The sequence below is a fragment of the Dunckerocampus dactyliophorus genome, chromosome 16, assembly GCF_027744805.1.
Source record: "Dunckerocampus dactyliophorus isolate RoL2022-P2 chromosome 16, RoL_Ddac_1.1, whole genome shotgun sequence".
NCBI lineage: Eukaryota > Metazoa > Chordata > Actinopteri > Syngnathiformes > Syngnathidae > Dunckerocampus > Dunckerocampus dactyliophorus.
In genome coordinates, this window is record NC_072834.1 from 1,194,786 (window position 1) to 1,222,543 (window position 27,758).

The window sequence follows — 27,758 nt, forward strand, 5'->3', positions numbered from 1 at the left end:
GAAATAGTCCACAAAGTATTTTCTTGTGCAGTTAAAAGCATGTGCAGCTGTTATTTTGACCTTCCCCTGCACAGGTAAATAAGAAGGATTAAAAGAGCGTTTGCATCTGCAGCCAGGCTTGTCAGGAACATCTCAGTAAATAACCCGCTCTTGTTTTTAGTGGAAATACTTTCCTGTCTGGCTGCGGCTCAGTTGCATTTGTCTTCCCCTGGCAACAACGTTTCTGTACTCTTTCTAGAATCGTTTCATATTCAAACTATCAACTTGAGTAACAGCCGCACTTTGCATGGTATGACTGCAATAGCATCCTTGACTTTTTTTTTTAATCCAAACTTTGTCCGCCGTGGGCCACATAGTGACAAATGAAAGGATGCAAGGGCCACTTTTTATACTGTATTTGTAAAGCAACACATGTAGATATGCTAACAAGTTGTATATATTTCAAGAAAAAACCTTGCATTTCATATACAGTAGGCGAAAAAGCCTATTATGAGTATCAAATTAGGCCTTTGCTCTTTTTCACCCATTTTTGCTGTTGTTTTTTTTAATTTTCCAAATATTTACATAATCTTTATAAATTTTCTTTTCATAATATTATGATTTTATTCCCATAATATTTTGACAACGCTTACTTTTAGCCCCCAAGCCTATTTTCCAATAATTACAACTTTATTTTGTCGTTTGTTTCTCATATTACGACTTTTAAAAAAATAACGTATTTTTCTTAAATATTACAACTCTATGCTACTAAAATGACAATATCTTTTCCTAATGATATTACGAGTTTATTCTCATAAAATTGTGACTTTTTTCCTTGTTTTTTTGTAATACTTCTAGTTTATTCTCGTAAAATGACGGCTGTTTCTTTCATTCCTGCTATTTTTATTCAACTACATTTTTGTAAATTTTCTTCTTGTAATTATGACTTTATTTCCATATTTTCACTTATTTTGATTTTCATATTTTGACGTTCTCGTGACAATATACAGTACATTTTTCTGCAACCTAATTTTCCATAAATAACAACTTCATTCGTTGTCTTGCATCTCATAATCCATCCATCCATCCATTTTCTATACCGCTTTTCCTCACTAGGGTCGCGGGGCATGCTGGAGCCTATCCCAGCTGACTTCAGGCAACAGGCGGGGTACACCCTGGACTGGTGTCCAGCCAATGGCAGGGCACATATAGACAACCAATCACATTCATACCTATGGACAATTTAGAGTCTCCAATGAAGCTAACATGCATGTTTTTGGAATGTGGGAGGAAACCGGAGTACCCAGAAAACCCGCACACACACGGGGAGAACATGCAAACTCCACACAGAAATGCCCAAGGGAGAATCTTTTTTCTTTAATATTTCAACTTCATGCTACTAAAATGAAGTTATTTTTCTTCCTGATATTACGACGTTATTCTCATAACTCCACAACTTTTTCTTGTTAGATTACAACTTTTGTCTCATAATATTTTGACTTTGTTCTAGTAAAATGACTGTTGTTTTTTCCATTTTTGCTGCTTGTTGTTGTTGTTTTGTTTTCTTGATAAATGCTATTTTTAGAATGTGCCGTGTGCCAATCATGACGGGAACGTTGGCCCGAGTCTGTCTAACAGAAAATGGAAAACACACCTAAACCGGAACAACTCCTCAGCGAGACGAGGCCAAGGGTGCATGGTTCTGAACGTGCGGATCATATTAACTTGAATAATCAGCTGACTTTATTCACTTTTTGAGTGGCGAAATATCACCGGCGGCATGAAAATGTTCTTTTGTTCATTTGTCTCAATTTTGCAGTGCAGAAATTGCTAACAGTATGTCTCCGATAGCTAAATGGAGTGTGAAGGGAAAGGAGTATATTAGCAATGTCCTGTCGACTGCGACTAAACATGTTTCATTTAAGAGCTGATATCTAGCAACTTGCATGCTTTTCTTGAGAATAACCAAGACCACTTAAGTTCTTACATGGATAGCTATAGCATTGTACTGCCAAACAATGTATGGTAACTCTTATGAGCTATTTTTGTTGTCATTGTCATATACAGTATGTCCAAACAAAGGTACCTTTGGTTGTATCAGGCTCTAAAATGAGCAAGAACCTGAAGAAACAAGGGTGCTCTCATCATTTTTTCCATGACTGTATTTACCAGGGTCCTTGGAATTGCCTTAACGGCGGCCCTGCCCGATTGCACTCAGCATAAATTGAAAAATGTCCAGTTAATCCATGTGATCAATATCGGTATCGGCCGATTTCATCCACGGACGATTGGTGTTGGAATCTGCAGCATAAACCCCTGAGGGAGCATCCCTCGCCGTCATCACGTCTTTCCTGTTTCATGACAGCTACCCTTGGTGGCGTCACAAAAATCCTCAGAAAATGAAAAACACGCTTGTGGGAGTCATGCGTCAGCTTGCCAGTCGGCCAAAGTCTCACAGGATTTGCTACTGTGTCACGTGATGTGCACAATGACGTTTTGTTTGACTTTGGAGGCATTTTACCTCATCAAAAATCATCCAAAACATGTCAAGTCATTCCGTCCAAAGTGGTAAGACCTACTGTAGTTTACATTTTCCCCTAATATATGCATTTCCATACCACTTCCCTGGCTCTAATGGTTAGAAATGCAAAGAACCCCACAGAAGTAGAGAGATGTGTACGTATGCGTGCCCCCCACACACACCAGACAGTAAGAAGGCTTACTGTCTGCAAACAGTGACATGAGCGTAGGCAAACAAGCAATATGTATTTGTCTTGAGTTTGCGCGCCACCTATCTCCGCCTTGCATGCAGGAAGAGGCTGTCAGTGGGATCACGATAAGGTTTGATTACTTAAAAGAGAGCCCTTGCATGCAGGAAGGGGGTGTCATAAGGTTCGATTACTTAAAGAGAGCGCAAGATCCTGTGGCCAGGTGTGGCAACTGTTGCGTCATTTCAGAACATTCAGAAAAAAAGGTGAAAGTTAATAAATAAAGGTGCAGCCGTGGGCTGAACGTAAAGATCCACAGGCTGCAGACAAGGTGAGGGAGAGAGAGAGAGAGAGAGAGAGAGCGAGACAGCATGGGAGGGAGGAAGTCCACATTTCAGGACTTCTCATGAAGCACATCTGACTCCTGATGAGAGGAGAAGGCAGTAGCGAGGGGGGAAGAGGACGAGTTAGCGTGCTTCTATGCAAGTGGCGTGAGGAGACCCTTCTCTCTGTGGGTCAGCCGCCTTAAAATGAAGAGCCAAATCACCAACGCCCTCTCTGACTTCTTCTTCGAGTATGAGACCCCACGCCAGGTGCTGGTCAGGAACAGGCGGGTCGGGGTGGTGTGCCGCCTCATCCAGCTGGGCGTCTTGGCTTACATCATCGGGTAAGACTTTTTTTGGTCTTCAAAGTGACCCCCAAGGGTCACCATCTGAATTCCAACAGCTTCGTCATCCTTATGGGCGCTAATGTGTCTGCCACTGCTGTCTGGTAGCAAACGGAGAAAGGACCCATGAGTCACGTCATCCTTTTCATCTTTTTCAACTTGCTTGCTGACTGACGCACTGACCACTCGCCGCATGCACACACGTGCACCAACTTGCAACTTGTACGCTGCATTCACAGGATTGTCCTTCTTGGCCCAGGAATGCACAGTCTGCTTTCTCTTGCAACATCTCTTGCTTTTTGTTATTGTTAGTGTGGAATGAGAGCGCTCACTGGTGTGTTTATTCCGAGGAGTTGTGTGTGATGAGCAGGCTGGGGCATATGCTAACATAGATCACAATCAGCTGCTGCCAACCAGTGTAGAGACGTGTTACCTGCCGCTGGTTTCTTGGGTGTTACGTTAAGGACAAAGTTACAACGGAGTATCAGGGCCACATTGAAAAAATAACAATCTGAGATTTAGAGAATACGGTCGTAAATTTACGAGAATGAAGTCATACATTTACCAGAATGAGGAGGATAAGGAGAAAAAGGAAAAAAATAAGAAAAAAAGTAGTAATATTACGAGAACAAAGTCGTATATTTACAAGAAAAAAGCACACAAGAACTAATTAAAAAGGTCAAGGATGAAACGGTCATATTGAAGTCATGGTTTGATAAAAACAGATTATCCTTGAAGTTAAGTAAATCTAAAATAATGCTATTTGGAAATAGCAGAAAGGACATGTATGACCAAATACAAACAGACAGAGTGGACATTGAAAGGGTGAATGAAAATAACTTTCTGGGGACATAATAGTTAATCTAAAAAAAAAAAAAAGTAAAATAATGTGAAAAATATACAACAAAAGGTGGTGAGAAACCAATATTGAACAAAGCAAAATTTGTTCTTGATGAAAAATCACACCACACTTCCTGTTCTTTGGTATTACCATATCTAACGTATTGTGTGGAGATATGATATATAATGATTGTAAAAGCAACCTTCACTCACTCAATGTACTGCAAAAAAGATGGGTGAGGATCATTCATAATGCTGCGTATCGAGAACAGACAAATCCATTATTTTAAAAATCAAACATATTAAAATGAGCTGATTCAGTACATTTTCAAACCGCCAAAATAATGCATAAAATTAACAATAACTTGCTACCCAAAAACGTCATAAAGTATTTCTCTATAAGAGAGGAGAAATATGATCTTAGGGAAAATTAAAGTCGCCAATGAAGCTAACATGCATGTTTTTGGAATGTGGGAGGAAACCGGAGTACCTTAAACGTACCCATGTTGGTTTCCTCCTACATTCCAAAAACATGCATGTTAGCTTCATTGGCTCGTCTAAATTGCCCATAGGTGTGAATGTGAGCGTGAATGATTGTTTGTCTAGATGTGCCCTGCGATTGGCTGGCCACCAATCCAGAGTGCACCCCGCCTGTCTCACCCAAAGTCAGCTGGGGTAGGCTCCAGCATACCGCCGTGACCATAATGAGGAGAAGCGGCATGGCATAGAAAATGGATGGTTGGATAGGTGGCTTCTCCCACCAGGGGTGGACTATTTGGCTTACTTTTTACCCTTCCTGTCACAACCCTCACATTTATCCGAGCTTGGGAACAGCACCGAAGAGCTCCAAGAAAGGGAGCAGTGCGTACCGCTACACTAGAAATTATTATCACTATTATTAATGAATTATTATTACAAACAAAATTGTAATAGTATGGTTGTTTGTTTTTTGTCCATGTCATGGATGTTGAAAGTCTGCAAATGAATTTCTTAAACTGTGCATTGTCTGGCTGCATCACTGCCATTGTTCCTGCCCAACGACAAACACATTGTGGCTAAGATGCTATCGTCTGCAATGAAGTAGGAGTCAGCCCCTTCAGTGTGCCGCTGATTGGCTTGGAAGATAGCTTTGATTTCATTTACATTTCTAATTTCATGAAGTCTGCAAGAGAAGCATAAATGTGCACTTTCTGAAGCTCCAGTGACATTTTTTTTCCCAGTGCATGAAAATTCAGCAGTTCAGTGAGTATACACACACACACACACACACACACACACACACACACACACACACACACCAGGCTGTGTTTTGCATAAATCTTTCCAAAAATACAACATGAAAAGGAAAAGTGTTTCACCCAAAAAGTAATCTCCTTGAATGGAGGCAGAAAGTGATGCAAGTAATCGACGGCGGCCTCAGCAGACGAGAAATTCTTCCAATTAATTCCCTCAATGTCACATTTAAATAGACACAAAATGACAATCTATTGTTAGGACTGTTGGAGGTTGGGGATGTTTAAGACAACGAGCGGTAATCGCAGCAGCACAGCGTGGTGAGAGAAAAGCCCTCAGCACATCAAGAGGCCTCCTTTCTCTTTCTCTCCCGTCTGTCGCAGCAGATACGCATCTCACTTCCCCTGCTGGCTTGGAAGATTCTGCCATTTTTCATGCTTTCTTTCTCTTAATGTGCTTCCAAAGCTTCCTTAAATGTAAACGTACATAATGATGAATTCATACAATTCCTTGCTACTGTGCTGCATGACTTGCCCCATCCTTGCCCCTTGCAATCATTCAGGTTGTCTTAGGAAACGCTTCATCAGTCCATGCTCCAAGACTAGCTAGGACAGCTCTCGTCCTTCGCAGACTAGCCCCGTAGGCCAGAGCTGGACCGAGTTTATGCTCAAAAACTCTCACACAAATGTACGAAGAATTCATACAGAAACTGATACAATTAGTAGAAATCTTTGACATGACAGAAAATTATGTGAGAACCACTGCATTAGGGCACATTTGTAAAAACTGTTCCTGGTTCTGTTATAATATCATGAATACTTTTTTCTCTAATTTCCTCCGTTTCTTTCTTGGTTGCCACCAGCAGAGGCAGTGTTGACCAAATCATTCATTTTGCATTCATTCTCCCCATCATAAATACTGACCATGTTTTACATTTGTCAAGACTTGTAAAGTGCAATGATTACTTGTTAGCATGCTGCTATCTGTCACTTTCCTGCAATCCCGCAAAAAACATGTAGTGTCTTTTTTGAATTAGAATTGTATAAGCAGACGCTCAGGGATTTTGGGATGTTGCCTCTGCAAATTATGCAAATTAATGTTACAAAGAACACTTCAAACATTGATGACAAATTGGTAAAATCACAGGTTGCCTCAAAAGCAGGCATTTTAAGGTAGTTGGTGGTTGTAAGGTAGTTGTTCAGGTGTGATATTTGCGCTTCAAAGAAAATACGCATTCGAATTAGAAGACGGTGGCATTATGCAACCACGGTGACTCACACGGGTGCAAGGTGTGCTGCTGGAGTGTAACGTCAACATCATCAGTACACATGTCCTTGCCTGTGGGCTTGGATGCTTGCCTGGGGTGTAGATGGGGTGTGAGGTGATGACAGGCCTGACTGGTTGTATCCTGCGTCCTGTTCAGGTGGGTGTTCATCTACGAGAAAGGCTACCAGTCTACGGACACGGCCGTCAGCTCCGTCTTTACCAAAATGAAAGGGGTGGGCTACACCAACGTGACTGGGGAGGAGCGAGTGTGGGACGTGGCCGACTACGTCTTCCCGCCGCAGGTCGGTCACTCTGACAATAATGAAGACCAACAACTGTAGTCAACACAAATGATGAAGCTACCTGGTCACTGCATGTTACTGTTTGGATCGCAGCAAATCTGGGTCAGCATCAAACGTTGAATCAAACTGTCAGAGTAGATGAACGTCACGCCGAGCCCGTCTAAAAACATCAAAACAATTTGCCCCCGCAAGAGCGCTGGTTCATAATTTAACTTCATTGGCTTCATTTCATGCCAGATGCAATCAGTGACGACACGTACGATGAGACGAGCACAGATGCGGTGTCCTTGTGCTCCCTGCAAACTTCCTGTAAAGAACGGAGCAAACAGCCTATCAAGAGAAAGGCTTCAGTCAAACATACCCTCTGTTTACCTAAAATGTTACGAGGTCCTGCTGACTGTGGGAGCGAAATAAAGACAGTGATTGTCTTGTTTGTTTTAATGTACTGGGCGCAGCCCTTGCAGCAAGTCAAGGCTGCTTTCAATGAAACACTTATAACACCTGTAACACCTGTAACAACAAGACAGAAAGTTGGTTGCTTAGAGCATACAAAACCCGTTCACGACCTTCAACACCTATAGTCACCTTTACACTCGTATTAGCCAATATAGTAGACATAATAAAGGAAAATAAGACCTAAATATGACTTGTGTGTTTCTGTAAATGTGTTCCGGTGCTAGGCGACAGGAAGTGATGTCGGGGGTTCAGACTGGAGTTGTAGCTTGGCGTGGGTTACGGTCGCAACAGGACCCTGTGTTTTTATTAGGGATTACTGGGCCCGTCGTGAGATCACTCAAACCTGCAATACAAGCCTGTTGTTCCGGTGATCGAGTCTGGTGTTTGTGTGTCAGCAACATTACTGACACCTAGTGACCAGTGTAGAATACTACATGTCACGTACGTCTTTGAATGCACCTTGGAATGCCTTACATCGTTAATGTAGCCATTTTATGCTTCAATGTGCTTAATTTAGACAAAAAATACGTAACATTTGCTTAAATATGCACGTTTTTGGACTAATAACAGGCCGTATTCAACCACGTAACATGATGGTGATTTATTAATGAATACATTCTTGAGAAGCCATGATCGAGTGAAGCTGTGAAATTTGAAGCGCAAAGTGGTGAGAGATTACTAGTATAATATCACAGTCAACCAGGTGTATGCATCATCGTCACTGATCTTTTGGCCCATTTATACGATAATTCGCTGCCAGACGGTTCTCTTGCCAACTCGGGGCAAAGGGCAGAGCAGCTCAAGGACATAAAGGTCCAGTAGACATCCATATGCAAGTTGAGTTCTATAACTTCTTACATTAATGTGCACAACTGAATATAGATTTGTACCATATATGAAAATGTCAGAAAGTTTTCACCACAGCAACCACCTGCTGGACCTCTTGTCCCTGAGGCACTGATGTGGTCATTTTTTAATATGCAATGACAAGCAATTTCTCTTTGAACTCTTAATTACAGGGAGACTCATCCTTTGTGGTCATGACTAACTACATTATAACCGAAGGTCAGAGGATGGGAACGTGTCCGGAGGTATGTGAAAGCCCTCCATCCGCAACATTCCGCCTGTTGGACAAATTTTGCTTCAATGAATAGCTTAAAAGGGCGTCATTCCAAGATTATTTTTGGATAATTAAGGGTGATACAGTGGAACCCGCATCAGCATCAGTGGATTTTGACATAATTGAAAGTGAAACGAACCCTTGCATCTGTAACCTGCCTGGTCCTGCCAGCCCTGCGTTCCTTCCCAGGCTTGAACCAGGTTTGGCAGAATGAGAGTCGAGAGCGCTAACCATCAAGCTAAAAGCCAAGGGAGTAAGGTTTACCAACGTACTTCTGCAGAGCATTATTCAAGTTCTTCTGTTTTCATATGATACTGTCGCAGCCGGAGTATTGAGTATAGTTCAGAGCTGTGATTCAGGGGTTGGCCTATAGGGGGCAGTGGTGTTCGCCTGCTGGATAGGGCCAGCCCAAGAAGAGCTGTCGAGCACCGTTGGCTGCGTACAAGTGTGGAGTCCGTCTTGCTGCCGCTGTAAATTCATTGGATGTTTGTTGGATGTTTAAAAAGAAAACAATGTGTGTAGAAATTGGGTTAATATTACCATGTTTTCATTTAGAAGCTTATTTTGCAGGGAAGTCACCGTAATGACCCATAGAAATGACCCCTCGGGGTCTCAAATTTGATGTCAAGAAAAGCAGTCGATTATGTATGTCGACATCAGATTAAGCAGACAATGACAATAATAACAGGATTTGATATTTTGGTCAACATGGATGTTTTGGCGACAGAAGCGGGATCGACTTACTCTAAGTGGGTTCCAGTGTTTATGCACTCCTGTTGAGAAATTGCAAAAGTTTAAGATTTTAAGGGGTTCTAAAGTAGAGCTTGAAAATGCAAAAAGAAGAAAAGGGAGTGAGACAAAAACATTTTTGAGTCATCATTGATTGCAATCAAGCATTAAACAGAAATAGGTTTTTCTTTAGATGATCAAAGTTTAAGATCATAACTAAAAAATCCCCAAAACACTTCCAAAATAAAAAGAATATTCAAAAAAGGTGTTAATCACCTCAAAAATGGGTTTGGGCATGCTTGATGCCAGTGTTTCCAGGAGGCTCGTGGGAATGCTGCTCTCGGTGGTGAAGATGGCTTCACGGAGGGCATCCACTGTCTGCAACTCATGTCCATTTTTCTAAACTTCCCTTGCCGTCCATCCCCAAATGTTCTCCATTGAATTTAGATGAGGGGAACTCGCAGGATGGTCCAACAGAGTGAGCTTATTCCTCTTGAAGAAGTCCTTTGTCAGGCGGGCATTGTGAAGTGCAGCGTTGTCCTGTTGAAAAAGTCAGTCATTACAACATAGTCATGAGGCCTTCAGTCACGAGGGACCTCCCACAACATCTCCACATAGCCGTCTGCCGTTTGACGCCCCTGCACGACCGGAAGCTCCATTGTTCCGTTGAAGGATCATGATGGCGCCCCCGACACTATGCCGTGTGGAAAACATCTCAGGTGGGATTTCCTTGTCATGCCAGTAACGTTGGAAGCCATCAGGACCATCAAGGGAGAATAAAACTTTCTTCCACCTTTCAATGACCCATGTTTGCTGCTCTCCTGCAAATTCCAAATGGGCAATTTTGTGGCGCTGAAGGAGACGAGGCCTTTGAAGACGTTTTTTGTTCTTAAAACCCTTCTCTCGCAGATGTCGTCTGATGGTTATCGGACTGCACTCGGCACCAGTAACAGCCTTCATTTGGGCCGAGGACGTCCAACCTTGGCAGCGATGGCGCACTGCGAGAGGCTTTGCTTACGAAGCTCAACAATCCCACCGCGTTCAAAGAGAGAAAGCTTTTTTGCCTTTGCCATCAAGAGATCATGACATGTCGTGTGAACACCTGACAGAAAATGACATTCAATCCACATTTCTGCCAAGGTTTTGGCTTTTAAAGGCTGTGCTCTTAAACTTTTGATGAACAGCCTAAATTTTTTTGGCCCCCCTCCAATTTCTTCTTTTTGCTGTTTGAAGCTTTACTCAGAACCTCCTTAAGATCCAACAGTGCAAAATTCTTGCAATTTTTCAACAGGAGTGTATAAACAGTGGAACCCACTTAAGTCAATCCCGCTTCTGTCACCATATTGACCAACTCATTAAACCCATCATGCTTTTATTTCAAATGGTCTCTGCAGTAATTATGGTGCAGTCCATAATTATTCCACGTAATTATGCTACTTTTTATGGTCCACGACGGTGTACAAAGAAACTGACCCCACTTCATTGTTCCCAACAGCTTCCAGGCAAGCACAACTGCAGCTCAGACGCGGACTGTGAAGGAGGGAGTTTCAAACGTACGGGACATGGTAAATCCTGACGGCCTGAGAGTGTGTTTGACCGCTTCAGTCGTCACTGAATAACCGTCTTGTCTTTCTGTGGAGCAACAAAGATCCCTTCAGATCATTGGCTTATTTGACTTGGCTGCGGCTGAAAGCCCTTCTCAAACTTGTCAAAGCCTTTTTAAAACATGATGACAGTCACGGGACGGATGAGATAAAAATCTCACCTGCCCGGTGTTTGCAAAATGGGCTTTGGCTCTTGAGAAATCTTCGATGCATGCGATAATGACTCATGCCTGTTAACCATTGCATCCCTCCTTCCATTCCTAAAAAAAAGGCAATGTCCTTGCCACCAGACATGTGTGCACTTCTATCTTGTCTTGTTGCTCAGTCAAGCATCAGTGAAACCCGGCCTGAAGCTAGTAAACATGTCCATGTAGGCATAGGCTCATAGTGTAAATGTTACTGAAGCACTAAAACAAATAACCGTGCGGACGAGAGCTACTTTAATAGGTCCAAAATCATTAAAATTTATTGAAGGTCTTGAACCTTTTTGTGTCCCCTGCGTCCCACATTCATAAGAGGAGCAGACAATGCTTGTCCAATTCAGCAAAGGCGCCAGCGGAGGCATTGCTGTGTCACTAACAAGCGAGAATGGGAGCTGGCTCCAAGAACCTGGAGTGTGGCTTCCAGATAGTTGACTCTGTGAACTCATCGAGAAGCTGCTCGCAGGATGGGGCGACACCACATCAGGGCAAGATAAGATAAGGGAAGTAGCTTGTTCAGCATTTGCGTCACATCTCGCTCCCTGCTGTTGATGCTAATTAAAGATAAGTGGAGCACAAGTGGAAACAGAACATTTTTGGTGTGGCGTGTGTGTTCTTTTCTGCTGCTTTTCTTCCCGACCCCGCTCAAAATAAAAGGCGCCTGATTAGTGCTGCAGTGATGATGGATATTGTTGTGTTGTCGTTTCAAGGGCATATGACCGGCGTGTGTGTCAATGCCACAAAGACCTGTGAGGTTCTGGCTTGGTGCCCCGTTGAGAATGACCACAGCATACCAGAGTAAGTGCAAAACATGAAGTGATGATGGATTATTCAGCGTTTCCCACAATCTGTTGCATAATTACATTTTTAAACCTTATTCAACAACAGAACATGAAGTTATGGACGCACGGGTGGCGGTTTCATGACGTGACGGTAGACGTGAGTGCGTGTGTTAAAAAAACCCATTCATGATGTTTCCTAGGCTCCATGTAAGTGTGCGCTGATTTTAAAGATAATGTGCATGTCATTGTAAAGCTCGTACCTCGCCACATCGATGAACAGATATTATGCGAGACCAAGTCAGCGTGGTAGATTTTCCAGGCTTCTAATTGGCCAAGCTGGTGAATGTGATTTTCTTTCAAACTCCACTTGTATAGATGGATATTTTTTTAACACCGGTGTGGAGGAGATTTTAAGAAATATCCCTGTACGTGTGGCTAGAGGGGTCTGAATATTCACTAAATATGCAGTAATCCCTCGTTTATCGTGGTTAACTGGTTCCAGACCCGACCCTAATTTCCACAAAGTAGGATTCCTTATTTATAAATAGAATATTTTCATAGTTAGAGGATAGAAAACATTATTAGAGCCCTCTAGACATAAAATAACACCCCTATAGTCACCTGTACACTCACATTACCTGATACAGTAGACATAATCAGAGAAAATAAGCCATTTAAGGCATAAATAAGACTCGTGCTTGTGTGTGTTGCTCTCAATGTGTCACGGAGGTGCAGACAGGAAGTGAAGTCAGGAGTTCAGAGTTGAGTTTTAGCTTGGCGTGGGTTACGGCTGCAACGGTAGCCCGTGTTAGGGATTATTGTGCCTTTTGTGAGATCATTCAAACCTGCAATAAAAGCCTATGTTTGTGTGTCTCACCGAACATTACAGGAACATTTCTGACACCTAGTGACCAGTGTACAATACTGCATGTCATCACAATTAATGTCTTTGAATGAGTCTTCTGAATGTCTTACATTTATATTTGAGTACATTTGGTCATATTTATGCTTTAAAATGCTTAATTTTGGCAAAAAGTACATAAAATGTGCTTAAATATGCACATTTTTGACTAATAATTGCCCATATTCAACCATGAACCAGCCATGATTTATTACATCGTACTTTTTGGCAGTCCGCGTGCGTATGAGGCATTTTAAGAAGCAGAGTTACGATGCCATTAATTGTACGGAGCTGTAATGACAAACTACACAAACGGTCCCATGTGTTGAAAAAAGCAACATACATTCATGGAGGGTCACCAAAGATAAATGAATGTGTGGGAAACACTGATTATTTTTCCACTCTGGATAAAATAAATATTACCTGCACAATGGATGAGAGGCTCATCTCATGTTGTCGTTTTTTTTTCCATCCAGCCCTCCCCTGTTGATGTCTGCCGAGAACTACACACTCTTCATCAAGAACTCTGTAACTTTCCCCATATTTGGCGTAACAAGGTGATGGACCTCCTCTCTGTTACAAGTATGACCAAATCAGGATGCGATGTGATACTAAGCAACAACTGAACTTTTACAAAAAAGTCCACCGAGGGCCGCGTACTGAAATGAAGTAAGGGCCACTTTGATATTTTCAGCTTTGTGATGGAGGCCAAAAGCTTATTATCAGTACCAACTTCACTCTTTGCTCTTTTCTTCCTATTTTTTGCAGTTTGTTTTGAAATCTTCCCAATATTTATTATAAATCTATGCATTTATTTACTCATTTATTTGTGAGTCAAATTCCTTGTTTGTGTAATCATTCTTGGCCAATAAAGTTGATTCTGATATTTCAACATTCTTCTTATAATCTTCATATATTTTATTCTGGTAATGTTATAACTTTATTCCCATAATATCTTTACTCTATTCCTATAACATTACTCTTACCCCAATTTAATTTTCCAGGCATTATACTTTTATTTATTTTTGCTCTCATTATATGATATATATATTTTTTTAAAAATACATAATTTTCTTTAATATTTCAATTCTAGCCGCACGGTAGCCTAGTGGTTAGCATGTTGGCCACACATTCGGGAAGACCTGGGTTGGAATCTCCGTGTGGAGTTTGCATGTTCTCCCCATGCGTGCGTGGGTGTTCTCCGGGTACTCCGGTTTCCACATTCCAAAAACATGCATGTTAGCCTCTAAACAGTCCATAGGTATGAATGTGAGTGTGAATGCTTGTTTGTCTATACTGTATGTGCCCTGCCATTGGCTGGCCAGGCTGTCTAGGGTGTACCCCGCCTCTCGCCCCGAGCCAGCTGGGATAGGCTCCAGCATACCCGCGACCATAGTGAGGATAAGCGACATAGAAGATGGATGGGTGGATTTCAAGTCTATGCTACTAAAATTACATTATTTTTCCTTATAATATTACAAGTTTTCCAACTATTTCTACTTTTTTCTTGTAAATGTATTATTTGTTTTGTTTTTTCTCACAATGTTAAGATGATGTACTTTTTCTATCATATTTCAATGCTATGCTACTAAAATGACATTATTTTTTAAATTATTTTTCCTCAATATATTACAAATTTATTCTTGTAAAATGATGACTTTTTTCTCCTTAGAATAAAAAAAAAGAAGTTTTTTTCTGTTATTATTTTGGCGCTATTCTAATTAAATGACTGCGTTTTTTTCCATTTCTGCTGTTCTTTTAAATGTTTTATTTTTATGAGTCATACCTTTATTCCCATATTTTTACTTTATTCTTATAACATAACTTTTTCCACAAGACAATTTCAACAAAAATTCGAAATGTATTCGTTGGTTTGTTAGTTTCTCATAATATTATGACGTTAAAAAAATAACGCCTTTTTCTTTAATATTTCAACTTTATGGTACTAGAGTGGCGTTAGTGTCCCTCATAATCTTACGTTACTATAAAGGGTGTATAACGAGGTATGACAAATGAACTGGATCGTATTGCTTGCATGTGTGCGTAACGTTCTGCCCCCCCAGGCCCTGTTCGTGGCATAAACATTATGCAAACACACTGAATTTCATCTGAAATAAAACACACCTCACACCATACTTTTGTGCCTTTGCAGGAGTAACCTGGTGGAGGGCATCGACGCTGCATACATCAGCAAGTGTCTTCATCATTCAAAGGAGGCTCCACTGTGTCCCATTTTCAGACTGGGAGACATTGTCAAAGAGTCTGGCTTCAATTTCGAAACCATCGCCAAAGTGGTGAGTTTTGTACAAAGGATCTAACATATTTTAGTCTTTTTCAAGTATTTGAAATACATTTTTACCTCTGCCAAAGTAACTTGAAAAGTTGTGAATGGATTTGGATGACATTTTCACAAGTCCCCAAGTGCTCTGACCGTTTTTTGTGGCGATACATGCACAAATGCCGAAAATGGTCCCACCTCGCGACGTTCAAGAATCCTTCAAAAACATTCCTGGATGTTTTTGCCACTTTGATATTTGGTAAAGCACCACATGTAGATATGCTAAGAAGTTACACATACTTCAAGAAAAAACTGCATCTCACCTTTGTCATGTAGGTGAAAAAGCCTATTTTAGTATCAACCGCGCTCTCTGCTCCTTTTTTCCCTATGTTTCTTCTTAAACAATGTTTGTAAAATTTTCTTTTTGTAATATTTGGACTTTATTCCCACAACATTACAACTTTATTTTGTCTTAAATTTTTTTCTTTCATGTTTCAGCTCTGTGCCACTAAAATGACCACATTTTTCCTCAGAATAATATAACTTCTTTTTCTCTCGTTACAACATGACTTTATCTCTTCATGTTTTCACTTCATTCTCGTAAAATTATGGCTGTTTTTACTATTTCTGCTGTTTTCTATAAACTATTTCTACTTTTTTCTTGTAAATTTTCCTCCAGCAATTTGACTTTATTACCGTCATATTTTGCCTTTATCCTCATAACATTATAACTTTTTTATTAATTTGTTGCTTTGTTAGTTTCTCATAACATTGCAACTTAAAAAAAAAAAGATTTTTGTTTAATATTTTCATTTTGTGTGACAGATGTTATTTTTCCACATAGTATTGTGACATTACTCTCTTCGAATTACCACTTTTTGTTGACTTTATTCTTGTAAAATTAATGCTGATTTTTCAATTTATGCCGTTTTTTTTGTTAAATGATATTTTTATAAATATATATATCTTTTTATTTACAAGTATAAGGGCCTAACCGATTACTCAATTATTCCAAACAACAAGCTTCAGATTAATGAAAAAAAACAAAAAGGTTAGCTGCAGCCCTAAACCCAAGCAAACAGCCCAACCTGTCACGCAGAACTTGCTGGAACTTGATGTACTACTTGATGCACTACAGTATACTTCATGTGCTCCTGGTGTGCTAGGGAGGGGCAATTGGCATCGTGGTTGACTGGACATGCAACTTTGACGTGGACGTCAAACACTGTAAACCCACGTACAACTTCCATGGGCTGTACGGAAACCCTGCGGAGACCGACAAGGCCAGAGCATCGGTTGGCTACAACTTTCGGTGTGTAAATACATTCCACAGTATGAACATAGCATTTTCTGCTGAGCAACGCTTTCCAGATTTTATTTTAGTGCTCATCATGTTAATGGGTTGCTTTGCCTCCAGGCTTTTCATCTTGTAGGGGATTTAGTTTTTAACATGGTTTTATAGTATTTACTCAAGCTGCGTGAAATAAAATGTCTTATTTGAGTGCCCACCTGATTATCGTAACTGCAAACTCCAGCAGTGTTGCATACGACGCCGTGTTCGTTGCACATTGAAAATAATAAATAATTGGAGATTTTGAGAATAAAGTTGTAAGTTTATGAGAATAAAGTTGTACATTTACAGGAAAAAAAGTTGTAAGTTTAAAAGAATAAAGTCGTAAAGCTACGAGACAAAAAGTCGTACATTTAATAAAGTGGTAATATTAGTTGTCATTGTGTCATACGCGTCACTTTCCTCTTGCTTCAGGCAAGCTTTTACAAGTTTTTTCTCATAAATTTACAACTTTATTCTCTTTATTCCGAAGGCCAAAGGTCACATAAATCCCCCCTTTTCATAGCTGTCTCAGGCAATGCCTGTTACGACAGAGTATTCAAATAACCTGAGATTTCGAGAATAAAGTTACAACTTTATTCCTGTAATATTACGACTTTATTCCCGTAATATTACGACATTATTATTGTAAATATACAACTTTATTCTCAAAATCTCAGATGGTTATTGTTTTTTTCAATGTGGCTCTAATACTTTGTTGTAAGGTGCGAACATAGATTTTCCTTTGACTGTTTTCAGGTATGCGAAACATTATATGGAGGACAAGGTACAGAAAAGAACCCTCCTCAAAGTGTTTGGCATCAGGGTAGATATCATCGTGCAGTCACTGGTGAGTCACACTTAACTGGGTACACCTGCACAATGGCACAATTGGCACACACATCAGCGAGGACCTCACCTGGTCTCACAACACCCAACAAATTCTGAAGAAGTCCCAAAGGAGACTGTACTTCCTGAGAAGACTGAGGAAATTTGGCATGTCCACCACAATCCTGAGTTGCTTCTACAGATGCACTATGGAAAGTGTCCTTACCGCCTCCATCACTGTTTGGTACGGTAACTGTACAACACGTGATAGGAAGGCACTCCAGCGGGTGATCAAGACCTCACAGAACATTGTTGGGGCAGCCCTCCCCTCACTGCAAGACATTTATAAATCTAGAGTCCTACGAAGAACACACAACCTCATCAAGGACAGCACACATCCACAACACTCATTCTTCACACTCCTACCGTCAGGCAGACGCTACAGGAGTTTGAAGTCCAGGACCACAAGGCTGGCAAACAGCTTTTACCCACAGGCCATCAGGCTTCTCAACGAAGCACTCACACACGCCGCACGCAACACACGCACACACTCATAGCACTTTATTTATTTATTTGTATTATTTATTTGTGTTAACGTCTCTTCTGTTGTTGTTGCTTAATTTATTGGTATATATGTTTATGTGTTTATGTTTCTTATGTTCTTATTCTTTCTTGTGTTTTCTTTCTTTTCTTGGGAGAATGAACAGAATAAGAATTTCATTGCATAGTAGAACTGCAGTTTTACCATGCACATGACAATAAAACTCTCTTGAATCTTGAACAATGGATAAGATCCCGTACAGGACCCCCCCCTTTGGTCTCATGCTTGGATCAAACAACCTCTCGTGCGTTTTCTCTGTTAGTGTTACACTTTATTGGTCAAGTGTTGGTCAAAAACCTCGCAGTTCGGTCCATTTGAGCTCAACGCTACACGGACCAAAGATAGCAAAAAGCACACAGAAATGACAAATATGGAAGACAAAATGCATCCCGTCTCTTTGCTCTGTGTGCTTGACAGCAGTGTTCTTTAAAAGTATATTTTAGAAGCTTTTTGTGAAATCTAAGGTGGTAAATGTCGCCGAATAGAAAAATAACCTACACAGTGGTGCCTTGGTGCCACGTCATAAAGTGGCATGTTGTGACACGCAGGGGTCCGTGAGGACCAGGCAGCTCTGTACTTGACAGGATCCAATCATGAACTATGAGGAAACTCACACCGAGCTCGCCAACCCATCGGAAATCGCAGGAGGTCATTACGCAATATAACAGTCATCATGTCAGAATGGAACCATCTTACAAAGAGTGTTAAACTCATCACACAGCAACTTAACAGCTAAGAAATATACAAGTACCAATACGAGTTTAAAATAATAATAAAAAAAAACAATTTTAACTTTTTCCCAAAATGCATTTTGTCCCAGCGAAGCATTTCATTGGTTAAATTGGTACTGCAATGCTGCCTCTGCCCACCAGAGGGAGCCACAGGAGCCCAGAGGGAGGCTGACATCAGTGCAGCACGTGCACACACATAGTTCAGTTCCAAATGTGAAAACTGTAAATAGTTTATGGTGTTATATTTGGAAATAAATGGTTATTTATGTTGTGGTAAACTTGTTTAGATATTTGAGCTGTCACAAAAGCAAAAAATATTTGTGCAAAAGTGTTACGTGCCAAAGTTACGCTTGAAATGTATCTTTCTTTAAAGCTGGTTTTCTCCCTTTTCTAGTCTAGGAACAAACATTTTTTTCTAATTTACACTAATGAGTGTAATGTTTCTTTTGGTAGGTTCCATGTTTATATACTGTCCTCATAGAACACAATATTCTGTGTGCCTTGGAAGATCAGCCAATTGTCTAAAATGCCTGGTGGGTACTGAAGGTTGTCTTTTGAAAAATGGCTGGGATTGAATGAGTTAGTAAATGCATTTTTGAAAAAAACGCGATGACTGAAGCTGCGAGATTTGAAGTGGCGAGGAACGGCTGCATACATTTGACTTGTGACGTGTGGGTGTGAAACCACGGCGCGTTGTCAACCGAGGCCCACCTGTACGTTGTGCAGGTGTACCTAATGTTGTGGCAATGTTGTGTTGCTGGTTTCGTAACAATGCTATGCTCTGTGTTCACAGGCAAGAAAATTTGACATCATCCCAACACTGACAGCAATCGGCTCGGGAGTGGGCATTTTTGGAGTGGTACGCTCTTGTTTGCCTTTTTAGGAAATCAGCCATCCCATAACGTCCATATATTTGTTTCAGGCGACTGTGGTCTGCGACTTGGTGCTGCTGTATTTGCTCCCGAAAAGAGAATTTTACAAGAACATGAAATTCAAATACACAGATACACACGCACAGGTAAGCCCCACCTTTGCTGTGCCAAGCCTTCATGAGTTCGACCACAGGATGGCAGCAGAGAACTTTGCAGGGAAGAGTCCACGGGCTGCACACGTTGCAGGAAACATGAAAACACATGAATGCAGTGCGCTTTCCTCCAACAAGCTTTGCTTAATGCAGTTGCAGTCATGCCTAAGAGAAGGGACAAAAAACAGGCAGCGCATTTTGTATTTACAGACCGACAGCGAGTCACTCACTTTAGACACGAGCATCTTTTACACCAACGAAGCCAAAGAAAGAGAAGCTCAAGACACTGCTCGGTCACATGTGTTTGAGTTTGAGTTTAGTTTATTAAGGACAGTGTGCAGTTTCATTAAAAAGATGTCTGCACCAGATTTAGCTCAGAGCTAATTTCCATCTGCAGTCCTCATGTGAGTGGCGACAGACTAGATTCCTTGTGCGCATACAGCATCCAGTGTTTCCCATACACTCGTTTATCTGTGGCGGCCTGCGGGGTTGTGAACAATAAACCCATGCGAACGGACGACAAGCGAGCGATACGGTTGCACCGGTAGCCTCCTGGATGGATAAGAATCAGCCATAAATCCTTAGGTTAATCCATTGTAGCGCCACCATCCTCCAATACGAGCCTGGAGTTTGTTTTGCGGAGAGAATAGTTTTGCTAGCATGAATTAACTTGAAGGTGAGTGCAAATCAAAAAAATCTCCACATTTGCACTCAGTAACGTCACCAAATCTTACCTTTATGCGTTCCCACATTCAGTGGTATCAGCATTTGAGAGAAAATATGAGGTGAGGTGTGTTCAAGGACTTACATTCCTAATATATTTGGACCGCCACAGATTCAATTGGCACTTTTTTAGAGTTCTTCCTGTTGGCCCTCACTCACAAACACATTACAATGGGACTTTCCGTGTAGTGTACAGTAGGCGGCACTGTGACTCTTCGCTTCTTTGCACGCCTCACCCATCCACACACAAGCACTAAGTTGGAATACTGTAGTTGAAATTCTCCACTCTGTTCCCCCTACCACCTTTCAAGCCAAGCCACAGATAGATTGCAGTCCCGTGGGAAACACTGGCATCTGGCATGTCATGTGATCACGCGATATGCACTGCTTGAGCGGCCTTAGCGGTTTATTTCCTGTGCTTGTGTGCTGCAGGATCCTGACTCAGAGGCGGGCAGCACAGAGACGGATGTATCAAAAGTGAGTTTTTTTTAAGAACATGAGATGACAAATGTCAACAATGATCACTGACCTGTTGACTGTGTTTACCAATATTCCTACAGAAGTGAGCACGGTAGGGGAACTACCACCGCACTGGCTGTCTTATCTTACGTGATGGACTGGTGGAATCTTCCAAAAGACGCAACAGATCAACACAAAGGACTGAAAAAAATACCGCACAATGTCTTCTACCTGAGGCGTCATCTTCTGGCAGTGAAACACTCAGCAACTGATGCTGCATGCACCACCATGCTACTGTATATGCGGGCCCTCCCCATATCTAAATGTACACATTTGGTACGCTTGTACAAACGAGTGAGATCCAATACACCAGCTGTATCATGAATTCTGCCATTACAATAACGCTCACTTTTTTATGGAAGCCCATTTCCACCACTGAAAGAAAAAAAATATCCCAATGGTAAGTCATAATTATGACATTAAACATCAAAATTATGAGATAAAAAGTGAAACTTATGACATGAAAAGTGAAAATTATGAGATAAAAAGTCATAATTATGAGATAAAAAGTCGAAATTATGAGATACACCGCCTTCTTCACTGGCGCTGTCATCACATGGCGCTAGGACGTGTCGGTCGCGAACGAATAGGGTCTAACAAAGAATAAAAGAAAGAAACCGGCTCGCGTCGTTGGGAGCCAATTAGCTTTTTCCTAGTCTTTCTTTCTGTTAAAGACGAATGTCATTGGTACAAATGTGTGGTGGCGTCTCTGTGTCCACACTGAGCAGGGGGAGGGGCGGGGTTAAACATGCTGTGGTGCTCCTACAGACGATTCATTCCTTATTTGGCCTATTTTGACATCATTTGTTTTATACAATACATAAAACTTAAAAGAAAAAAATCTGAGAAGCCACTTAGACGGCTCTTTTTAGTGAGCCGAACTAAAAGAACCAGCTCTCTAAAAAGCGCCCAAATTTCCATCACTGCATGGCACTCCGCACATGCGCAGTTTCGTATCTCATAATTTCGACTTTTCATCTTTTAATTATGACTTACCATTGGGATTTTTTAAAATTTATTTCACATATAAACGAACTTCCATAGTTTTTAATATGAATAAACTTTTTTAACTGCTGTTTGTTTCTCTGACCGTATTGCGGCGCTCCGCAGTTCCTTTGAGCCTGTAAACAGAGGCGTCGAAGGGGGGGAATGTTTTTACAAAGGTTTGAAGATTTGTTTACTTTAAACATGTCAGTTATTAAAACCGACGTCATAAATAGTGAGATAAAATACATTTTGCCGTGAAACGTCAATAATGAGGATGCTTTCATCAACTCAAGTCGGTCTGAGACGTGCTACACCCACCTAGCAAAAATTCTAAATGGTTCGTTCCACTAGCTTGCACTTGCGCTCAACACAGACGTTGTAACGTCATCAAAAAGCTCACCCTTATACATTCACACGCGGCGCCGGCGTTTGGAAGAATAATGAGGCGATAGACAATAAAGGGAAAAAAATAAACGACTATCTGTGACAGACATGGTAGACAGTTACGGCTAAGTTTGCATCTCCTAGCTAGCATGTAACTGTGGTGCGTTTAATGTCGTTAAATAAAGTGCGAAAAACTGCTTTCAACCGAATTCATGCAATAATTCGTTTTTAAGCAGCGTAAACGTACTGAATGTGTGTATGGGGTGGGGAGGGGGACTTTTTTACAGGAACTCAGAGTTAGGTGCTAGAACCCTGGCTGTAAATGTATTTGCTGTGCGAAGACACACACACACACACACACACAAAGGAGGAGAAACAATGTCATGAAACTTAACCCAGGGGTGTCCAAACTTTTTCCATTGAGGGCTGCATACTGACAAATCACAGGATGGACGGGCTGCTTGGATAGTTTACATTTTGTAAACCAACCCATGTAGAAATGTTAAGAGGTTATATATATTTAAAGAAACTGTTTCTTGTAATGTTATGACTTTATTCCTATAATATTTAGACTTTATTCTCATAATATTATAACTTTTTCCAAACCTAATTTTCCAAAATTTGCAGTTTTCTTGTCTGTCACAATATTACGACTTTAGAAAATAACTTTTTTTTAAATTTCAACTTTATTATTCTGAAAATTACATTTTTCTTGTCTGTCACAATATTACGACTTTAGAAAATAACTTTTTTTTTTAAATTTCAACTTTATTATTCTGAAAATTACATTTTTCGAATGATAATGACTTTATTCATGTAAAATTATGACTTTACCCCGTAATTATGTTTTTTCTTTATTCTTGATTTTATTTTGACTTTATTATTGTAGCATTTTTGCTGCTGTTTTGCTGTTTAATTGGATTTTTTGGATGTGTCGTGGGCCCAGTAAAAAATTTTTTTTAAAAACCCAGCTGCGGGCTGCAAATGGCCCCAACCCAACACTTAAATATCTTCAAATGTCTTGCTTGCCTTTAAGTTGTTGTCATGTGACTAACCCAGAACATGGCTTTCCCAAAATGGCGGTGTGTTAGTTCAACAATGAAAGGTCATTTTAGTCGGGTGTCAAACCTGTCAACACTCCCATTTTTCCGGGGAAGCTCGCCAGTTTTGCCCAAGCTTGGTGATTACAATCACTAACTCCAAGACAATGTGTGAAAAGCAGCTCAAACAAAAATAGAATAAAAAAGATGCAAGGTTTCATTTTTATTGTCTCTCAAATCAAAGTGTACAAAAGGCATGCAAAAATATCTTTATGTTTACATATATATATATATATACACACACATGTATATATGTACATATTTACAGTGAGGATGTGCCAGGCTTCTGTTCATTCATATAAGACGGGTAAAAAAACAACACAGAACGTCAACACTTCATCAGGACAGTCAAGTACACAACAGCTCACACATAAATACAGTAGGACCCATTTAGTCACCTTTTCCCCGCACACCTACTACCATTTTCTCTCTCGCGAGGCTAAACAGAGTCGTGATACCTCGCGCCAATAACGCCAGTAACGTGACATTATTTCCACCTAATAAGACGACAAGAGATGCTGCCGGGTCAAGATCTGCCTCATCATGCAGACAGAAAACACCGTTAGTCTACCTAACGTTCTTTGACATGCAGGTTGTTCCAATTGGATCATGCAAGAAGTTCCACCTTTTCCTCGAATTGCTTTCAATGCGGCGTGTGGGGCATTTTGGAGCCCCACGGGGGTTTCGATAATTACACATATGGCCCCTCATAGACTGACTGACACATGCTGGACATAGGAATAAAGAGTTGATGCAGTGCCCTCCAGAGGGGTTGGCACAGTGAGATCAATGCCATTCATCTTGCTGAAGACTGAAAGCGTTTGGGTTTGACATCAAAAGAGAGCAACAACTTTTAGCTTTTTAGCTTTTATTTCCAGGTATTTGGGTCGGGATCGGATGCACACCTTAGGACAGGGGTGTCCAAACTTTTTCCAGCAGGGGCCGCATAGTGAAAATTGAAGTGTGCAACTTTTCCACTTTGGTATTTTGTAAAGCAAAACACGTAGTAGATATGCTAAGAAGTTGTACGTGTTTCAAGAAAAAGATGGGTGAAAAAGCCAATTCTTAGTTTCAACTTTGCTCTTTTTTGCCACATTTTTGCTGTTTTTTCTTCTGAAATAATCTTCATAAATTGTCTTTTTGTAATATTTGGACTATATTCCCATATAACTTTTTCCCCAACCTAATCAATAAAATACATCTGGATTTTTTTACTACTAAAATGACATTATTTTTCCTCAAAGTATTATTGTAAGTTTTATTTATTCTCATAAAATTGCCACTTTTTTCTTGTTAGAATACTAAAACTTTTCTCTTAATCGTTTGACTATTCTCATAAAATTACGGCAGTTTTTTTCCATTTCAGCCATTGTTTTTAAAAAAATATATCTTCACACTATTTGAACTTTCTTCTTGTAAATTTTGTTCTAGTAATGTTATGACTTTATTCCCATTATAACATTTTTGCTGTTGTTGATTTATTTTTCCTGTTCAATTATATTTTTAGAATGTGTCGCGGGCCAATAAAAAACAACAGCCGCGGGCTGCAAATGGCACCCGGGCCACACTTTGGACAGATGGCACTTTAGAAGATAGCACCCACACGTTTCATGTGAGCAAAAGTATTGGAACATTGTATTTTCTCTTGTTCCAATGCAACTTTTTTCATTTAATATTTTGACTTTATTCTCGTAAAATGTCAGCTGTTCTTCACATTTCTGCTGTTGCTTTTTTAAAATATAATTTTCCAAATATTTCTACTTTCTTCTTGTAATATTTGGAATTTATTGTCATGTTATAATTTTCCTAACTTTCCAACAATTACAATTTTATTCTTTGTTGCGCTTATGACTTTTTTCCATTTAATATTTTGACTTTATTCTTGTAAAATTCTTGCTGATTGTCCCATTTTTGCTGCTGCCGCTTTTTTCTTTCGTTAAATCATATTTTTTAGAACGTAACCCCCTGTGACCGACATCAGCGGCAGGAGTGAAGGCATCACTAGCTACTATTCCCGTGAACTAAAGTAAAATAGCTACACCAGAAGACGCAGACCATGCATTAGCAAGAAGAATAGGAAGGCTGGAATTTGCCAACAAGCACAAAGATGCGCCTCAAAAATGCTGAGATAAAAGTTTTTTGGACTGATAAATGTGCCTCTTCTCTAGTGTAGCCAAAAGGAATCAGCCTTACTGTTCCAACAGCTCTGGAAGGGCACTGTCGCTTGAAAGCACTTACCTTGTTAATTATTGTACAAAGTTGTGTTATTGGTGGTTGCACAACTGTGACATGCAGGAGGAAAGCGTCTATTGTGTTGTACAGATAAAGACACAAACACTCCATGTCTTGCTCATGTACAGCGTAGCGTAGCGTAGCGTAGCATACACAGGTACGGTATGTCCATATTTACAGTCAATCAAGTCATGTAAAGTGCAAGCAGTGAATGACCTTTTAAGGTGGACCACACAATGGCGCGATGGACAAGCACGAGTGCCACAATGTTGTGCACACAAAATGCAGCAGACCAACTTCTTAAGAGTGCAAAAAAAGCCCTTCATTGAGTTTCTCTCGGAAATCAACGCTGTTTGATGCTGATGCTTGGTATCACTTGACGCAATGCAGCATGCACCGGATCAAATCTGGACAAAGCTCAATATGATCAACACTCTGACCCGTCACTCGGTTGTGATGACCTTGAAGAGGGGATCTGCTGAAATACTACACAGTCGTCCCTCGTAATATCACGGTTTGATTATCGCTCGGTTTTTCCAGACATGACGGCGGTTTCGTGGTCTATTATTGGTCAAAACATACTGAAATACAAGTGATATGCGGTATTGTGGTCACTAGGTGGCAGTAATGACACAAAATGCTGACATTACCTTACGTGCCATTACTTTTACATGGCATGAAGTCAGCCATGGCATGTCCAACATCCATTCATCCATTTTCTATGCCACTTATCCTCATTAGGGTAGCGGGGGTATGCTGGAGCCTATCCCAGCTGACTTTGGGTGAAAGAGGCGGGGTACACCCTATACTGGTGGCCAGCCAATGGCAGGGCACATATAAACAAACAACCAGTCACACTCAGGTCTTCCCAACTGTGCGGCCAACATGCTAACCACTCGGCCACTGTGCGGCACATGTCCGACATGTTCTTCTCCCATTCCGTGTGGAAGTGGTAAGTTTTTGTGTTTAAAGAGTGTTTAAACAAGAGAGAAATGTGAGAAAATGTTCCTGCCTGTGTGAGACAAGTGTATGTTGAGGGGTTTTCCAGCCTCAAAACATAAACATGCACATATAACAACTGTAAAAAAATATATAGTCGGCTGCTTCACGGATTTCACTTATTGCGGGCTATTTTGGGAACCTATCCCCTGTGATAAACGAGGGAACACTGTATAGACTTCTCAGCTTCTCCATTTTAAGAGGTTTCACAAAAGCGACCACTGAAATGACAGTACTGTATGCGAAAAACAGTGGAGCACGTTGAAGTTGCTCTATGTAAGTCACGCTCTGTGGGGACGTCTTCATAAAAGGCGTCATGAGCTCCCACACAGCCACAGGACAACGGATGTAGTGCAGGAAATAAAAAAGAAAATATGATTGACGAGTCGTGACGTGTATGTACAGCATTAAAGCCCCGTATCACTTTAAGACCATATATAGTGTCAAAGTTAAAAAACTCACTCATGTCCTCCTCTTCCACAAAACAGGATTAAAAAAAGGAGGGGTGCAAACAGGAAGTGCAAAGAAAGCAAGCCTGAGTATAAAAAGCAGCATATTCAATCACGTCAAATTGTGGAGGCTCTCAGCAGTCTAGAACATGAAGAGTTGTGGTTGATGCACAAGACAGGAGAAGGAAGTTTAAGGGAAAAACCACAAGCGTCTTTAAGACTCAAGAGGAGGCTTCATCTTCATGCAGGTCCTCCAGCTCTCCTTCTCTGGGTCCATCACCCGTGCTGCTCTTTCTGAGAAGAGTCACATAAGGGAGAAAAATGAATAAGCGTATCAATTCAGAGGCATGTGCAGCTCTCTCCAAGGCAGCGGGGCAACCAGGGCGGGACTTTCCTTCAGGATGAGAAGACAATACACAAAGATGCCGATGATGCGTAGAGCGGCGATAAAATGACGGCGGCAGCAGCACGATGACAAGGAAAGTCTGAGGTGGGGAAAAGAGCAGCGAAAATGACCGCTCACGCATGAGATAAGCAGGAGTAGATGGCTGGTTGCAGCGGATGTTGGACAGACTACACCCAGCGGCCGCATCATTAGGTACACCTGCATAACCTAATGCGATCCATTGCAAAGGTTTTTCTTGTGGGACTAAACTGCTAGCTACACCTCATAAATCAGTAAGATGGGGCCTTATTTGACACTGTACCATTGTAATATATTAACTCATTCATTCCCTGACATTTTTCAAAAGACAACCCCTTCAGTAGCGGCCATTTTGGACCATT

At 40.8% G+C, this 27,758-nt stretch overlaps 3 protein-coding genes across 8 annotated transcripts in view; 1 reads left to right on the top strand and 2 right to left on the bottom strand.

Moving 5' to 3' along the window:
* The window catches only part of dhx33 (DEAH (Asp-Glu-Ala-His) box polypeptide 33), a 33,367-nt gene extending 13,674 nt beyond the window's left edge, over positions 1 to 19,693 (bottom strand). Inside the window, exon 1 of the mRNA XM_054755914.1 lies at positions 19,585 to 19,693. Within this exon, the coding sequence (XP_054611889.1) occupies positions 19,585 to 19,690 (106 nt within the window). The 5' untranslated portion in view covers positions 19,691 to 19,693. The remainder of the gene's footprint in view (positions 1 to 19,584) is intronic.
* Positions 3,012 to 24,497, top strand: p2rx1 (purinergic receptor P2X, ligand-gated ion channel, 1). 2 transcript variants are annotated; one of them, XM_054755923.1, is made up of 13 exons: positions 3,012 to 3,354; positions 6,851 to 6,995; positions 8,471 to 8,542; positions 10,796 to 10,853; positions 11,815 to 11,902; positions 13,264 to 13,344; positions 14,940 to 15,081; positions 16,232 to 16,377; positions 17,155 to 17,245; positions 19,349 to 19,414; positions 19,478 to 19,573; positions 20,735 to 20,779; positions 20,863 to 24,497. In XM_054755923.1, the coding sequence occupies exons 1-13, from the start codon at positions 3,218 to 3,220 to the stop codon at positions 20,866 to 20,868; spliced, it is 1,173 nt and encodes a 390-aa protein (XP_054611898.1). In that variant the 5' UTR covers positions 3,012 to 3,217; the 3' UTR covers positions 20,869 to 24,497. The 2 variants fall into 2 exon arrangements, with proteins under 2 accessions (XP_054611898.1, XP_054611897.1); XM_054755922.1 differs by having other exon boundaries at positions 3,013 to 3,354; positions 10,796 to 10,865; positions 20,863 to 24,495.
* camkk1a (calcium/calmodulin-dependent protein kinase kinase 1, alpha a) overlaps positions 23,423 to 27,758 on the bottom strand; it is a 43,871-nt gene continuing 39,535 nt past the window's right edge. For 2 of the 5 annotated variants that reach the window (XM_054755918.1, XM_054755916.1), the window contains one exon: positions 23,424 to 27,457. In XM_054755918.1, the coding sequence (XP_054611893.1) occupies positions 27,307 to 27,457 (151 nt within the window). In that variant the 3' untranslated portion in view covers positions 23,424 to 27,306. Of the gene's footprint in view, positions 27,458 to 27,758 lie in introns of all 5 variants that reach the window. The other 3 variants (XR_008566435.1, XM_054755919.1, XM_054755920.1) reach the window with 3 other exon arrangements.

Bases quoted from the DNA above. Each gene is read 5' to 3' on its own strand.
- p2rx1 (XM_054755922.1), top strand. From the start codon at position 3,218: ATGAAGAGCCAAATCACCAACGCCCTCTCTGACTTCTTCTTCGAGTAT. The intron at 11,903-13,263 runs GTAAGTGCAAAA...TTTTCCATCCAG, and splicing joins AATGACCACAGCATACCAGA to CCCTCCCCTGTTGATGTCTG. The intron at 17,246-19,348 runs GTGAGTCACACT...CTGTGTTCACAG, and splicing joins ATATCATCGTGCAGTCACTG to GCAAGAAAATTTGACATCAT.